We start from the raw sequence: 17,932 nt of genomic DNA on the forward strand, positions 1-17,932 counted from the left end.
CTTTGGAGGCTGATTATGGGATGGGTCCCCAGATATCGAAGTCTCTAGATGGTCCATCCTTTTGTCTCAGCTCCAAACTTTGTCTCTGTAACTCCTACCATGGGTGTTTTGTTCCCAATTCTAAGAAGGGGCAAAGTGTCCACACTTTGGTCTTTGTTCTTCTTGAGTTTCATGTGTTTTGCAAATTGTATCTTATATCTGGCATTTCATCTTAGCTTGAGATCAAGTAGTCTATGGTCCTCAAAGATGTAAGACAGAAGAACAAATTAGGTTCAGGATAGAGAAAAGAGAAATACTCTCAGTCATTTTGTTTTTGAGGAATGCCAGGGATACTATCCATTTTTACTCAAGAGTGAGTTAAAAAACATTTCCACTGAAACATTTCTGCTCTTTGGTTTGAAGATCAGCTCTGAGAGCCACACATGTAAGAATGTAGTTAGAGAGTGCAGACACACACCATAGGGCAGATAATGCAAGTCTCAGTACCATCTGTAAGCTGCGAATTCAGCTCCTTACGACTTGCACAGAGGTTGCAGAACCCACACAGCTTGCTGTCCCACCCTATACACATGTCCTTAGTTCATTGCTGACTAGAGTGGATGGATTTTGTTAGAAATTTCAAATTTTGTTTTCACTCTGTGTTATGTTGATGGCAGTACATGAACTTTGCAGCCAGTGTATCCGCAGACTGTTGATTTGTGTGTGTGGATCACAGGCCAGTCTCCATTATGCATTCACAAGTTTGCTGTGGAGAAACCTTCTCTAAGGACCACTTACAACATCATCTGTTTTTGTAACTGGTTCCCTTAAAATCCAATATATTCTGAAGGATATGATCAATAAGCAGATGGCTCATGCCCATGCACATGCCAAGAAATGAGGCGTCTAATTAACAGTTAGAAAAGGGTGTGAGGTGATTGCAGAAGTGAAATAGAGACCCTGCCTGGACTGGGAAACCCCTGGATATGGAATCAGGGCTGTTGGTGTGACATGTTGTTGAGTGGTGGCTATTGGAAGACAGCTAAATCCTTCAGGTACACTCATTAGGACTTTCAAAATTCCCAATTATCATTTGGCCTGGTCAGCAGCAGGCATCTTTACATTGCCTTGAGAAAAAAAATCAATAGGAAACAAAGAATACAAAAGTATTTGCCATTAAGAGGAATCAGAAGTGAGGCATTCTTATCAGCAAGGGATAGTTACAGAAGGATGAGTGTCTACTATCATGGAGGCAAAGGAAGCCTTCTCCAATGTGTAATGTGGTGCTCTTAAAGGTCAGGAAGAGAAAGCTTGTGAGAATAAGCCAATACATTTCCACAATGAATCCCTAAGGATCTTCAGTTAATCTGCAAATTCCACAGATGCTATCAATGGATCCAAGTAGCAAGACTCCTTCCTGCATATATATATCTCTTGTCCCAGGTAGGTACTGAGATGGGTTCTTTCCTCTGCAACTAGCAAAGGCTGCCAAGGATCATTCATTGCATCAGAGAAAAGAACTGATCTCCATGTGACAGTTTTCCTTGCCATCCAGTAAACTTTACTAATCCATTGCCATGCTGTCCCTCCTCAGTAGATTTTTTTTTGTGTGTTGTATTTCCAGAATTTCTAGAATTGAGCTCTATATAACATTCATTATATAAATTGCAGGCTGTAAAAGAGAAGACAGTGCTTTAAGTTTGATTCAAGCTGGGATGACTGTGATAATTTTTTTTTGAGGCCAGTAAGGCTGAAGAAATTAAGACTATAGTTTGATGGAGGTGATGCATCTCTCAAGGCTACCAGCAGCCTTGATAACAAACACACTAAACAGAACATACTAAACAACACACACACACACACACATGACAACTTCTTTCTTTTTGATTTGACTTTCTTTCTTCCCTGAAGAGAAGAAACACAAGAAACTCAGTGGATAGCCTCAGGATTCTTTACTTCTTTTCTAAGGGAATAAAAACAGACAAGTTGGGTTGGGTTCCATAAGCTGAGGAATGTTCTTATCGAAGTTTCCACTAACCATTAACTATAGGGCATAATATGATAGCCATTGTAATTGTTAATTTTGAACACTGTTAGATTTGTATTTGCTGGCTATGTATTACATGCTACTGTGAAAGTATTTTTAGAGATGAGTATCTCTTAAATCACTTTACTTTGAAGTAGATGGCAGCAATGTCAGTGTTCCTCAGCCAGTCAATAGAAGGCCCTAAGAGCACAAATAATTAACATACACAAATCAATGGCCTTCTTATATACCTATATCAACACATTGAGAAAGAAATGAGGAAAATAGTCCCATTGAAAATTGTCTCAAAAATAGCTTAAATGAGTGTTTTTCAACCTTTCTAATGCTGTGACCCTTTAATACAGTTCCTCATGCTGTGGTGACCTCCAACCATAAAATTATTTTGTTGCTACTACATAAATATAATTTTGCTACTGTCATGAATCTTAATGTAAATATCTGGTATGGAAGATATCTGATATGTGATCCCCAAAGGAGTCTTGATCTATAAGTTGAAAACTGCTGCCTTAAACAAACCTGAACTAAGGAAGTAAAAGACTTCTATAGTGAATAAATCTAAATGCTTAAGAAAGATATCAAAGAGGACACTAAAGTTGGAAAGAACTCTTATGTTCATGGGTCAGTGGAATTAATATAATGAAAAATTCTGTATTAGCAAAATCAATCTATACATTTACTGTAATCTCCATTAAAATTCCAATGCTATTCTTCCGAGAACTTGAAAAAGGTAGTCTTAAAATTAATATAACTACACATTGGACAGAAGGTTAATACATAGAAAATGCAAAGAATAAAAAAAACAAAGGAAGGAGAAATCAAACAATTCAATCAATAAATGGGCTAACTCAATGAATAATTTTAATATGGTAAAATACAAATGAGCAATAAACATGAAAAATGTTTGACATCAATAGCTATCAGAGATATGCCAATTAAAACTGCTTTGAGATTCCATCTAACCCCAGTCAGAAAACAAATAACAAAAAAATGCTGATGAAGATGTGGAGGAAGGGAACTTATATACTGATGGTAGGAATGTCAACTAGTTTAGTTAATATGGAAACCATGAAAACAGGTTCCTCAAAACTCTAAACCATATTTACCTTGTGACTGAAGAATACAATGCCTATTTATCTAAAAAAAATTAAATCAATATGCCACAGAGACCTTTGTATGCCAGTGACTTTGCAGTACTATTTATAATAGCTAAGGCATGGAACCAACTCAGGTATTCATCAGTAGATAAACAGATAAAGAAAACAGCTTACATGCAAAATGGAATTTTACTCACCTATAAAGAGGGACAAGAGTATAATGTTTACAAGAAAGTGAATACCACTAGGGATTATTACATTAAGCAAATTGATTCAACCTCAGAAAGACAGCTCTGTATAACAATATTTACCAATTACAAAAAAAGAAAAAAGAAAAGAAAAAGAATAAAAGCACATGATGAGGGTTTCTCAGTGTGACCAGCTGTTTTGTGCTCCATCTGCCATGCTTTCCCCACCATGATGAACTTAGTCCCCTCAAACTATGAGCCACAACAAAGTCTACATTCCTTAAATTGCTTTTGGCAGCTATATTGTCACAGGAACAACAAGATAATAAATATACTGTTTAGTAGTTAGCCAGGCACAAGCAGCTCTCAGGAATGAATGATCATCAAAACAAGGGTTCCAACATAGTGTTTTTTGGGGGGAGTGGGTCACTATGAATATATTATATAGGAAACAGAATGACTAATATCATTTTGAGAAAGGAACATTATAACATTATGTAATTCCTCTTGCAGGTAAGCTTATTTTATGACTAGATTTCAAAAAATTGACAGTGACATAGAGCAACTTGCCCATGAAAGGAGACTGCAAAGCAATTTCTGTTCTACTGCTAAATGTACAGTCCCTGGCTGAATTCAAAGCATAGGACTGCAGCCCTCTAGTGTTCAAACAGAATTTAGTAACTTGTTAGCAATACTGTAGTAGAGGCTTGTTTGTTTGTTTGATTTTGTTTTTATTCTTCTTTGTTGTTTTGTTTGTTGTTTTTGTTTTGACTTGTTTGTTTGATTTTTACTTGAATGGGTTCTATGTAATATCGGGACAAAATTATAAAAGATCACTAACGTTTTAGATGGCAGAAAGCATCTTTTTAGCAAGCCCATTAAGATACAGAATTTAAATTGGGTTAACTGGTACTATATAGGGATCGACAAGGTGTGGAAGTTTGATTTAAGGATGGCACTGGACTGGTTTGCTATCTTGGTTTGGTCACTAGTTTTTGGGATTCAAATAACTATGTTCATTTAAACTAAGGAAAATTTTATTATAATAAAATACATATAACATGCAATTTGGCAAGCATCCAAGTCACCATTATCTTTGTTTTCTTGAGCAGAAGTGAGAAAACAGAGCATCAAGCTATTGATTCACCAGATTGGGGGTGGGGGGAAGGCAGGAGTTTAATGCTATATTTAGATCACAATTGTCCTAGTAAAGACAATGGGAAATTAAGTTGTCTCACTGGGAGGTGAATAGTCCTTCTGCTTTTTCCTAGTCCTGGACTATAGCTACTCCTATGAGAGGCACATGAACTGTGCTGAAGAGATTAATGGGAAAAAAGTAAAAATAATAATGATATCAAGACATTGACTCTTTGGGTACACGGAAGGAGAACTTGTCATTTTGAGGGACTTATGAGATCACCTATCCTCAACCATCCACTCATCAAATTACTCATTCAGCAAGTTTTTGAGTACTGAGTATGTACCAGAACTGATGGACAAAAGAACATTGTGCCTGGACATGTTGTATCTTATTTCAGTTAATTTCCTTTGCCACCTTCAGGAGAGATCTCAAATGACCAAGGAGATGGCTCTCTGAGCATGCGTTTGGAGGAGTGTCTTGATTAGGCCAAGTGAACTAAACACAGACATTCATTGCTTTACGCTTTTGACTATAGATATAATGTGACCAGAGGCTGGTACCACAAACTTTCTCACCACAATGAACTGTAACTTCAAACTGAACAACAACAACAACAAAAAACCCAAAAATCCTCCCTTCCTTAACTTGCCTTTGTCAAGGCATTTTTATCATTACAACAGTGAAAGCAACGAAGAATGTGCCCTATGAAGGCAATCACCAACGTGGACAAAACACACAAGCGATTGTGTAAGACAGGCAAATACTACAAAGACACATGAGCCCATGAGGCTGCTTCTCACTAGAAATGAAGTTGAGTGGAGTGAGGAAGGGAGGAGAAGGTATTCTAATCAGGAGATGGGGGGTGAGAATAATGATCCAGGTAAGAGAAGGTCCCAAATGTTAGAAAGAACCTGCCATTGACAGAAAACCAAAGGCAGCCAGGAGGGCTGGGGCTAGAGCGGGTAAGAAAGGCATTCACCCAGATACCAGGTCTATATGAGAGAGGTGCTCTGTAGGAAGATGAATGGTGAGAAAATCCCTAGGAGGGAGAGTCTGTTAGGGGGTGGATTCCATTATGAGGTGGGAATGGTTACCTCCATGCATGGCAAGTGGAAGGCTTATGAGAAGGAACATCATCTTCTCTAATACACACCCAACTCACTATTCCCCCTCCCCCACAGGTTATTCACAGTACGATATGCCCCAAGGAATCCAGTTTGAAGCTCACCAGTATAGTCCAAATGAGGAGCTGGTAGGGACACAGAGGGGAAGCAAGGTAGCTCATCCTAAGCAATGGCATTCACCAGCCCAGCCCAGCCCAGCTGAGAAGTAAGGCTATGGCAGGGTAAGATGGCTTCTGTCACTGCATCCCAGCACAGGCTGATGCAGCATCTGACTCGTCATCTGCATTTTTGTTTCCCCCATCCCAGGAGAGATTAATGCAGGTGTTTTTCCAACTCGGATTTTCCAGTGGGGACTTGAAAGGCTCACAGAGTAAATTGAATGCTAAGGTTTCAAGACACTCCCTTTCATAAAATCTGCCTCTTTACTCAGTCACCCCGCAGAGGAGTGGGATGAAGAAAAGGAGAAGATAATAAGAGAAAGAAGTCTTATCAATATTTTTTTTTGGATTTTTTTTCCTTGGAGTAATGCCAGAGAGTCGTTTTTCTAGAAGTGCTCTCTTTGAGTTTAAACTGCATGAAAAAAGAATGTTCCTCCAAATTTACTCTCAGCCTTAGGTAGCTGCTAAACCTGACAGTAATCTTAGCTAAGAAAATGAAAGGCAAATTATTGGCCCACTGAGGCTCCTGGAAGAGAGAATAGCTAGTTGATTAAAGATTCAGAGGATGCTTCAAGTGAGACCAGACTAAGTCTGTCTAACTTCTCAAGTAAATGAAGTGAAGAAATTTCCTTTCTTGCCTTTTTATAAAGGTAAGATGTTGAATTGTAGCATAGAGTGGGGCCTAAAATCCATCTAAGATTACATATACGGGGACCAGTAAATGTAGGGCTGGAAAGATCAATCATACTCCAAGACTCATGATCTTCGTTTGGGCCTGGTGACACAAACAATTCTAGCATTTAAGAGGTAGAGACATGAAGATCAGAAGTTCAAGGTCCTTCTCAGTTACATGTAAACGTCAAGGCCATCCTGGGTTATATAAGAGCCTGAACACTATCTCAACAAACAGTAACAACAAATAAGTCTTTGATCTATACTGATATTTTCAAAATTAGATTCCTTGGCACACTGGGTAATGTGAGCCATCTTTGGGGGTTACAGTGAGTTGGAGTTGTGTCATAAAGCATCACACATTAAGTGGCTGCAAACAGCAGAGGTTTGTTTGATTAAATTTTGCTATCTACACGTTTAAAATGTAAGGTGGTGGTGGCAGGTTAGGCTCCTTGGAAGCCCATTTGGGAGCAGCCTTCCTTGAGTCTTCCAGCTTCCCACAGCTTCAAGTGTTCCTCAGTTAATGAGAGCACCCTTTCAGCCTCTGACTGCATCTTTGGATAGCCTCCTTTCCTGCATGTCTGTGTCCTCATAGATAACTTTGCTCCCTGTGTGTCTTCTTACTAGGAGACCAATCTTATCAAATTAATGTGCCCTACTCAGGCAAACACTATCCTATCAAAGCAAATCTCATTCATAGGTGCCAGAGGCTAGGACTTCAGCCTTGTGGGGTTTTTGTTTGTTTGTTTTTGTTTGTATGTTTATGGTAGAGTCCCATCTGTAATAGTAGGTAAGGAAAGGATTCCCCTTACCTTCACAACAACTCAAACTAGTGATACCCTGCTTTTGCTTAGGTCAGATTTTAGGATCCATAGAATAGCTTTGTGAGGAAGACTACCACTGACACATAAGATATCACACCTACCAGTCTCTAGATAGCCACACCCAACAATGAAAGACAGGCAAGCAAGTGTGGCTTAGAAACCACATTTATGCGAATTTTTTTTTTAAAGGTTGCTTTCCATCTATGTGCCCTTATCATATTCAGCATCTCAGGGTATAGGCAGAGAGCTACTGATCATGAGCATTGGTCTGGAAACATCACTAAGAATATCTGAATGGCATCACACAGCCTTTCTGTCCAATCCTATTCCCATTGAGCCTTTGAGTTAACCATATGGACAATGTCTGTGCAGTCTACACAAAGTACTCTACTCCTCAGGATTCCTGGTGTCCTTGGACCTGACAGTTCTCTTACTTAAGTGCAATGGGTAGCATGATTACAAGATTGTCATGGTTCCCTGAGCACTAGGGACCATGGGTGTCCCTAGTTTTCCATCTGTATCACCCAATCCTGCATATTTCATTGGATAACATCTAAAAGGGGCAGTATTTATTTTTACTGACTTGCCTTCTGTCTGCTTTAGGTAATTCACATGTTTCAGTCACTCAGGAGGTATGTGATGGCTTAACTGGATGTATAGGGTGCTGTGGCTTTGAACGCATTGATAGTCTGTCTTTGCTTCATAAGAAAATGAGTAAGGGTGACACTTTCCTGCATATTCATTCCGGGTAGGGCTCACTGTTTAGTGGACGTGAAGCTGTATTTCTCAATGTAATGAGCCAATAAAAAATAATTTTTTAAACTTCTTTCAGCACTAATGCCAACTCATGTTCTGGCTATGATTGTGTTTTCTGCTTCACCATGTACTTGGAAGGCATGTGATGTTTATCCAGTCTTGTCAGCACAACCTTGCAGATGAATATTCTGACTCTGGGAGTTGACCTTAGGGGGTTACTAGGGACAGAAATTCTGCCAACCAAGTATGGACTGAATACTCCATATCGGGTTTGAGAAATGTCAGCTACAGTATGCACTATCCCATACACACATACAAAGAAAGGGTTTAATATGATGACTAGGTCTCAATAAATTCTTTTACAAATCAGATTTTTATTTTGTTTTTATATTCAAAAATCAAATTCTGAACAAACATAAAACCCAATAAAAATTCCCCTTGGCTGCACAAACTTGAATTGCCTATTGTCTAGTAGTCACAAGTAATCATATAAGCAGTAGATGGGCACATTACTTCTGTATAGGAAGGATGTGATGTTTGGCTATTTAAGCAAGGTTAAATAGAGAAAAGGATATTATAAAGCAACCTAGGCATCAGGGAATTTTTACACAATCTCTTAAAATAATCTGATTATCAGATATGAAATTGATAACTCAAGGGAGACCCTCCCCAGCCAGGGTCCATCAGTGCTTTCCAAAAGTATTGTATATCCACTATTCCCAGAGGACATGGACCATTGGCATGTGGGAAAATACACAATTACGTTGTATTTCCAATGGGGTTTAGAGTGAAGTTTTTGCACCCTTCTGTTATTTCAATAGTTAATCCTGGGAGCAGGGAAATTATTTTGAATCTAGCATAGAAATGTGTATTAAAGCCAACCCATAATATTCCTGTTCATTCATAGCAAAATGGCTACAGCAAGGACAAGCCATGAAGTTCACAATAATCTCTCAAGTGTAAACTTTTAGCCAAGTTGACCCTAACACGTCTATTCTGTTTTCTAAACTGAGTTATTTAAAGGATTTTTAAAGATTTCAAGACATTTTCATCTCATCGAGTTCATGAAGTAATACACCTACAAGTTTGTTATATACCAATACATCTGTAGCCAATCCCTTTGCATGGTACCCACACACATAACTTTTTGGAAGCAGGCGACAATTTCATTGGAGTACTTGAAAACAGAAATAAAATGGGCCTGATTTTTTTTTTTAACATTAGGCATTAAAAAAAACACAAAGAAAAAGAATATGCTTTTAAAAACTTCAGAATCTGTAGTTTTGAAGCTGCTATTGTTTTAGCACAAGCACAGTACTGACCTTTTCAGATCAATCATGAATAATTTCTCCCAAGGGAAATATTTCTATTGGATATGGGGAAAAAGGTGAACTATAGCTATAACTCCTGTACTATAAATATGAACCAGTTTGGGCTCAGCACTCTTTGAGAGGGGTAGTAATAACATATAAGAGTGCAGATGAATGCAGCTTAGTTTACACAGACAGAATACATGAATATATAATATACTCTACTGTTGATGCAGCTTCTAATATTATCAATACTGCTTTATACATATTTTCTTTCTTTCCTTGTATTTCTGGGATTCAAACATAGGGGTTGGCACAGGTTGAGCAAGAGTTCTTTCACTGACTTATCTCCCAAGCCCCACATTTTCTTTAATACATGACAATAATCCAAAAAATCATACTCTGAGAGACCATTCCAATAAATGAACAAAAATCAATTCTGAAAATCCCATGCTTGGGTGGAATTTAGTGTTTAGCAATTACAGTTTGCTCTCTCCCAATGATGAAAGAAGCTATTAGCTATAGTTTTCACCCTGGAACTCCCTATGCCTTGCTTCCCATCTAAATATCCAGGAGGTCATCTCCACTCTCGTCACTCTCCACGGTCAGCTGTCTGGTCCACCACTTTTTAACTTCAGAGCCACAGGAAGCTGTGTCTGGCATGGGGTTCATCTTGCACACCACAGACTTCATCGTTGTCCTTCCTCCAAACCGTAGGTTAACCGAAGATACAGAATGGCTTATTGGTTTGGGGGCTGTGAAATTGAGAAGAGTCCCATTATCAACTAGTTTTTTTTTCCAGCATGCTTCAGCCATTCCTGGAAAATCATAATACTCTAAGCAGTAGTGCTTTTGGCTCCCAAATCCTATCTCCAGATGATAAGTAAGATTTTTCCCAATAGTTTTAGTTGATTCTTTCCAATCATTCTATAAATTTTGTTCAAGGGTGGCAAGTAATAGTTCTTGGGAAAATATACTGCAGGTTCCCTTTATTTTAAGGAAAGAAGAAACTACAAACAGCTACAATTTGTGTAAAATGGAAGTGTTGTAGTGGTATGTATAAGCTGATGTTCATTAGGAAAACAAAGGAAAAGATTGGTAGTATAGTTTAAGGTAAGGAGAGATGGGGTCAGGGGCAGGTGTGGAAAGCCGACCTGGTCTTGCATCCCATATGTAACCTGCAGATATGAAGTCACTGACAATTGCATGTGTCTGAACCTAAATTTTCTCTTGTGTAAAATGAAGACAATGCAAATAACCTCACTGTAGTGCTGAGAGACTTAAGGTGGGCTAATGAAATGACCTGACAAAGTGCACAGTGTGCTGCCTGGTGCCTCCTAGAAATATTCTTTTTACTTCCCCTTTGCCACACCCCCCCCCTTAGTTTGATTCTGGTAGTTTGTCTCTGTGTTTGTCACCACATTTGACATTGAGGTGACATAGACAAGCACAACTGTAAATGTCATCCATGTAAGTGAATACCAAGGAGGGACATTCTTCCAAGCTCATCTCTCATATCTGACCTGTAGTGTTGAACTGGCAGAGTGTGCCATGCCCTTATCACCTGTGTCCAGCCTGCTATAATATTCTGTAGCCTGTCATCTGCCTCCAGACACTACCAGAGACAAGTGGCTCTTGACTTGCCACCCCATCAGTCTTCCTAAAACCTAGGTTACAAATGTCATCTCTTGCTTATAACTCTTTAGTGTCTCCCTCCTAATTGGCTATAGGATGAAGTTAAAACTTCCCAGTCTGTCATTTAAGGATTTTCACACTGAGGCCCTAGCACCTACTCAAGCTTGCCTCCTATCTCTCTCTCTTTTATTAATTGGATATTTTCCTTATTTACATTTTCCCCTAGTTTCCCCTCCTGAAAATACCCTATCCCCTTCCCCCTCCCCCTGCTCACCAACCCACTCACTCCCCCTTCCTGGCCCTGGCATTCCCCTATATTGGGGCATAGAACCCTCACAGGACCAAGGGCCTCGCCTCCCATTGATGACCAACTAGGCCATCCTCTGCTACATATGCAGCTAGAGCCACAAGTCCCTCCATGTGTTTTCTTTGATTGGTGGTTTAGTTCCAGGGAGCTCTGGGGGTACTGATTAGTTCATATTGTTCCTCCTATGGAGCTGCAAACCCCTTCAACCTCCTATCTCTCTTGGCTTTGCTGAGACCAGACAAAAGATATGTTTGCTCTGATCCCTACTCAGGTTCTTCCTTACTGGTGGCTTTAAGATCCATGGCACACTTTTAGCTTCAGAATGTAAATTGCTCTTCCATCTGCTTTGTGAATGGACAAGTGGCAGAAGATGTTTCAGGATCACCCAATCTCACTTGTTTGGGACTGAAGTTGCAAGTGATTAAATGAGAGAATGAAGCTCTATTTTACCATAGGCTCACATCTCAACAGAGAGGAGACTGGACTGTGTGTAGAATTGTTCTTCCCTCATTGCTCAGTGTCCCTTCATGAGGTCATCCAGGTCTTCTGGTACCTCCCATTCCTTCAGAAGAAAGCTCTCTTACTAAATCAGTGTAATGTGGAAAATGAATAGACTTGTGAGGGTTTAATGAAGAAAGCCGGGTCATACCCTGGAGTAGTGACTGGGATACAGTGGTCAATGCTACATGGAGGCTTTTTACCACCACTGCTCATGTCAGGGTGGTGATACACAGCATGCTTGGAATAAAGTGGGACCTGAGCCTTTTCTGAGAACTCCATGGCATTCCTGAAGATCATATCTACCCATTCCTTCTTAGATACATTTTGCCCATATTTGAAATGCCTTGACTGTACCCAGGAAGCCCTTGGAAACCTCTTCCTCCTCTCTTTCTGGATCTTGGCTGTAACCGCTCATTTTGTTAACAGGTGCCGTCTTCTCAGCGATGGCAGCTGCAAATGAGGGCCAATATAGTTATGTTTAGAGAAGTTACTTTGAGGAGAATGTTTCTGATAAGGGAATACATTTCATTGTTTCCCCTGTCTATAATAATCAGATACACACCCAGTTTGGGTCTGAAATGTTCCCCAGAGGCCCGGGTATTGGAGGCTTGGTCCTAACTTGTGCTTTTGGGAAGTAGTAGAATGTTTAATAGGTGGCTTCTAGTAGGAGATCTCAGGTAATTGGGAACATGCCCTTGAAGAAAATTGTGGAATGCCAATCTTTTTATCTTTGTTTCCTGATGTGGTAAGGTAAGTTGCTTTCTCATACATTCCCACTATACACTACAGCCTTATCACAGCCCAGTAGCAACAGACCAACTGAGTGTGGGCTGAAACCTCCAACAAATAAGCCAATAAATCTTTCTTCCTCTTAAATGGATTTTCAAAGTTATAAATTAGTGTAACAGAAAGCTGACTAATTCAGATTTTTACATATTAATTAAAATCTAAGATCCAAAGTAAAGAGAGTAAATTCCTCTTAAATGTCCCCAAAAGGTAGAGAAATGATTGATGTACCTACCTGAAGGCAGACGCCATTGCCCAATCTTCCTTTGGGGTTTTCCAGTATCTGCTGCATCCTGTCGGCTTCCTCCTCTGTCTGACAGAGTAGGGCTTAAGAGCTGCTGCTGACTGCTTGTCTACATGGGAGAAGTATTAGTCATTGAGGGTCTTTCTCTTAAAAATACACATATTTAATTGGTCACAAATATTTGTACAAATTTGTGGGGTTTTGAAAAATGATCGTATAGAACAGTTTGGGCTCTTTCTTAATTTTCCTCCGTCACAGCTAGGTAGTGTCTTTCTCGACCATTCCATTAGAGTGTCCATCCTTCACTTCCTTCAAGCCTGAGGATTTCACTGATTCCTTAAACTTGGCTGGAACATTAGGCAAGGAAAATGGCACTATAGGGAGAGACAGGATGTCAGGGACAGGATGTTTTGTGGACATGGACTTTTGCCAGCTTAAAGGTCAGAACCAGGAGCTCCAGAAGATGCATCTTGGTGGACAGAGCTCTATGATATGCCCTGGGGAAGCCCAAACCCAGGACTAGCTGATGCTGAGGATTGCAAGGCAGTTTGCCTCTATCTCTAATTCAACTCTCTCTTAACCATAGTCATCATATTTTTTAGATTTACTTTATTTGTGTGTGTGACATACATGTACAGTTACCTACAAGGACCAGAAGAGGGTATTGGATGCCATGTATCTAGAGGTATGGGTGGTTTTGAGCTGTCAAATGTGGGTGGTGGGAATGGCACTTGGGTCCTCTGGAATAGCTGGTGTCTCTCCAACCCCTAACTGTCCTGGTTTTTACACCAAATTAGGCGTTTCCCTCCACTTGATTTTTGGACTACCTTTTTGAGAGTTATGGAATCATTACATCCCCTCAATCATTGGTCCTGTCTCAGTGTCTGTCTAAACCTGATCTGGCTCTTTCGTGTAAAGCACTTCCAGATATCTTGGGGTCAAACCTGTAGCAGGATGACTGTAGGTCTTCCTTTTGGCCTCTTTTGCTGAATTCTCCCATAGAAGTCTATAGAAGGAGGCAAGTGATTCCTGGTTTCTTGTTGGGAGCATCAAACCACAGAAAACTGTACCATGGCACAACAGGTCCTTTTGCAGGCTCTACTGGGCCATGGAGTCCTACTCTTCATTTTGTCCCTTTCCTCTGAGTATGGTTCTTTGCGTGACGAACTGTGTGCAGCTGGAGGCACTGCACAGTGTGTTGGATGGACTCCATGTGATTAGCATCAAATCACTATTGCAGCCACATAAAGGGGCAGGTCTTCCCTGCCAGCTGCTTCTCATAAGCACAGGGCTCTCCCAGATGCTGGAAATTCTGGCTGTTTGTTTGTTTTTTTGTTTGTTGAGTAGGCATGTAGAATAACTTTGAAAATGAACCTAGCTGTGTTTTAATAGACAGAAGATCCTCAAATAACATTTCTGAGTTCTATATGCTCCTCACTGCCCAACTAAGAAAAGATAAATCTCCAATGCATTTGGTCCATCAAAGAATGTTGAAAGCCAAGTGCCTACATTTTCCTAAGTTTACTGAAAATTTCTATGATGTACCGAGGGGGGAATATTTAGGGCTTCATGATAATCATGATTTTTTAAAGCACATAACATTTATATGCTCAAGTTCAGCTTTTATGATAACATTAAACTTTTAGATAAAAGAAACAAGCAAAAACCACTCAGGATGTGAACCATTTCTAGTATATGAATTCTGTAGTTTGAATCTTGACTGGCCCATTAGTTGAAGGCTTTGTCTCCAGCCTAAGACACCAAATGGGTGAAGACTGTCCTTAAAGAGGATATTGAGGACCCATTCGCTCTTGCTCCCTGGCCATCACACAGAAATAAAAAAACACCAAACACTGACACCATTGCATACACTAGCAAGATTTTGCTGAAAGGACCCTGATATAGCTGTCTCTTGTGAGGCTATCCTTGGGCCTAGCAAACACAGATATGGATGCTCATAGTCAGCTATTGGATGCAACACTGGGCCCCCAATGGAGGAGCTAGAGAAAGTACCCAAGGAGATAAAGGGATCTGCAATCCTATAGGTGGAACAACAATATGAACTAAACCAGTAACCCCCCCTCCCCAAGCTCATGTCTCTAGCTGCATATGTATCAGAAGATGGCCTAGTTGGCCATCAGTGGAAAGAGAGGCCCATTGGGCTTGCAAACTTTATATGCCTCAGTACAGGGGAACACCAGGGCCAAAAAGTGGGAGTGGGTGGGTAGGGGAGTTGGGGTGGGGGAGGGCATGGGGGACTTTTGGGATAGCATTGGAAATTTAAATGAAGAAAATACCTAAAAAAAAAAGAAATAAAAAACATATGAATATACACATTCTCATTATTTTTGTTTCTTTTGCAACAAAAGGTCATGTGAGAAATTCTGTTACTTGATTTGAAGTGTCTATGTGACCAGTATCAACTCCCACAGAACATTATTGGGGTAAGGGTGACTTATCCTACCTCAGGTTGCATACTGTGGTCCTGGCTGTTGGCGTTGCTGTCCTCACTTGGCTGGGTGGTCTCAATGCTGGGAGGATTCAGGAATAACCGGCTCCGCTCTTGCTGCTGGCTCTCTCTCAGGCTGTGGATGATGCTGCATGACTGCTGTTGTTTCTATGGAAAATTCTGTGCTTTCATAAGGGGGAAATGTGCCCACCTCTTTACCCCATTCCCACCAAGTCACAGTTTCTTCTTCCCTCTTTGAAGGCCTATGAGATTGCTGTCCTCTTAGGAAATTCCAAGTAAGGTTCTTGAACTAGTTTTGAGGATATTAGATTGATATACAAGTCTTAAAGATTAGAAGCATCCCCATCTTTTTCATTTGTATAACAATTGGATTTGTTATGCTCATCCATACTAGTTTATGTATTATTCAAAACTTACTAATGTGGGTGTTTTATTTTTTCTTTTATTTACTCTAGGCTCATTTAATCAATGCAAGCCCCCTCCCACTCCATACTTTCCTGAAAACCCTAAGCACCAGAAGGTCTTGAGAAGATGAGGAGGAAACTTTGAACTCTTTGTTCTGAACTTTGTAGGCTAGACTGGTAGGTCAGTTCAAAAGCAGCCTCTTTTTCTTGGCCAAGGCTACTGGCAGGTCAGTTCAGCAGCAACCTCTCTTTCCTGGCCAAGGCCTTCTTAAGGTCTGATCAGAACATTTGTGATTAATGGAACAAGAGTTAAAATGGCCATGTTTTGATTAGGTTGTAGTGAGAAGCTAACTTTGCTCTTGGAGGCTGGGCTGGAGTGTTTAGTTTCTTTGGGAACTTCTTTCTCTAACAGAAATGCTTATTTTTGTAGTGGGTGTTGTTGTTTTGAAGACCAGGATCAAACAAATCTTACATAACATTAATTGCATTGCAGGAAGTATATACTGAGTTATGTGCCTTTCTTCTCTGTATGTGAAGTATGAGTCACAAGCATTTATAAACGTTAATTACCTAATAGAAGTACTCACTGGAAACACAGTCTATGCTAATGGAGTACATATTCATTAATATGTGAGAGTCTCATACAAACTTACAGTTCAGAAGGCAGCAGGCAAATCATTAAAATTCCATGAGAGGTAGTCTTTAGAGACCCAACAACTGATAAACCATATGTTAAAACTTTTAGTAGCAATTTAAAAGTGGCTTTGTAAACTTCATCTCTGTAGATATTTTTGGGATTTCATACCATTGAGTTTAATAAGTGGAGATTATAAATATTTTAATAACCATAAATTGCTTTTTAATCCTTCATTTTTATACAATTTGATTCAATTGGAATGTGTGGTGGAGCCTGCTGAGGAGAATGAGCTGAAGGTGGAACAGTTAAGGCTGCATCAGAATCTGACACTGTACATGGATAAAGAAGGTGGTCCTGGACTATATAAAATGTGAAAAGTGGGATGAGCACAGGCATGCATTTACCTTCTTCATTTCCTGATTGTGGATATGATGTGAATACATAACACATATCATGTGATTAAACTCCTGCCATCTTGACATACCCTCCATAATGGACTGTGTACACTAGAACTGTGATCCAGAGTTAGCCTTTCTCCTTTAAGTCAGAGGTTCCCCCACACACACTCCCAGTAACAGGAATGAAAACCCAGCCCTTGTGCTTGTGGTTCACTCACAGCCCGGATGCGTTTCAAACACTTCTTCAGCCACATGCGAATAGTCTGCTTAGCCACCTCCTCCTCTATGGTGTATTCTAGCTGCTCCCTTGCCAGCAGCTCCTCTAGCTGCAGGCTCTTTCTGATGTCTACTGAGCGGTAGGACAGCATGCTAGAAGATGGAAACAACAGCAACCACCAGTCAGACTCATCTGGTGTTTAGACCCTTGAGTGTTTTTTTTTCAAAATGCAGAGAATACATCTTTCCAGACAAACAGTGTAGGGTTTGATGTCACTCACATCTGGGTAAGGACCTGGTTATGTTACCTCTGGATCTCCCTATCTTCTCTTCTATAAATACTGAGGTTAGTTTTGGTGCTTACCTCATTGAATAACCTGGCAAGTTAATATCACTGAGATACTTAGAACAATGACTGCATCTAAGCGCCTATGCTGCAGAAGACCCATGCTAAGTGATCTTGACTGCTCTAGCTATCAAGTACATACTTTGGAATGTTCTGTGCATAAAGAAGAGTATTCCTTCCATTACTTCCTCCTTGTTGGCTCTAATTGGTGGTGGTTAATATACTTGCCTGTGAGTTATGCATGTTCTATTTTACTTTCCTTTCTATTTCATTTTTCCCTTTGTACCCTCCTAATTAGTTTCAGATGATGCAAAGCAAGAGCTAAACTCTGTTGGCTCAAAGGTCCAGACAGTGTTAAATAAAACTGACACCTTGGTGTAGAAAGAGAAAGTCAGGTAATTCCTAGGAAGGACTGACTGGTCTATTACAAAGAGGAATACTGAATTATCTGGTAGTAATGTACACTCTAGTTTAGCCTCAGCACCCTGGACTCTCATACAGTCTCTACTTTGAACTTGAGGTCACCATTAGAGCTCAATTCACAGCACAGTGACCATATGATACTGCATCATTGGCTTTCACTTCTTTGCTAAGTGTCCTCCTATTGCAGAATAAAATCTTGAACTCTTTTATAAAATGCTTCTAAGTCCTCCAGACTCATCAGGAATTCCATTATTATGTAAAAAGGGGGCCAA

General features: G+C 40.0%; 1 protein-coding gene across 5 annotated transcripts in view; it reads right to left on the bottom strand.

Moving 5' to 3' along the window:
• Positions 1–8,410: 8,410 nt before the first annotated feature.
• Nalcn (sodium leak channel, non-selective) overlaps positions 8,411–17,932 on the bottom strand; it is a 324,306-nt gene continuing 314,784 nt past the window's right edge. For 4 of the 5 annotated variants that reach the window (XM_029469212.2, XM_029469211.2, XM_029469215.2 and 1 more), the window contains 5 exons: positions 16,894–17,044; positions 15,231–15,383; positions 12,758–12,875; positions 12,091–12,186; positions 8,411–10,048 (listed from right to left, as the gene is read on the bottom strand). In XM_029469212.2, coding sequence (XP_029325072.1) covers positions 9,855–10,048; positions 12,091–12,186; positions 12,758–12,875; positions 15,231–15,383; positions 16,894–17,044 — 712 coding nt within the window. In that variant the 3' untranslated portion in view covers positions 8,411–9,854. The remainder of the gene's footprint in view (positions 10,049–12,090; positions 12,187–12,757; positions 12,876–15,230; positions 15,384–16,893; positions 17,045–17,932) is intronic. The other variant, XM_029469216.2, reaches the window with a different exon arrangement.

The sequence above is a fragment of the Mus caroli genome, unplaced genomic scaffold (genome assembly GCF_978045245.1).
Source record: "Mus caroli unplaced genomic scaffold, Mus_caroli_1 scaffold_12, whole genome shotgun sequence".
NCBI classification, from domain to species: domain Eukaryota; kingdom Metazoa; phylum Chordata; class Mammalia; order Rodentia; family Muridae; genus Mus; species Mus caroli.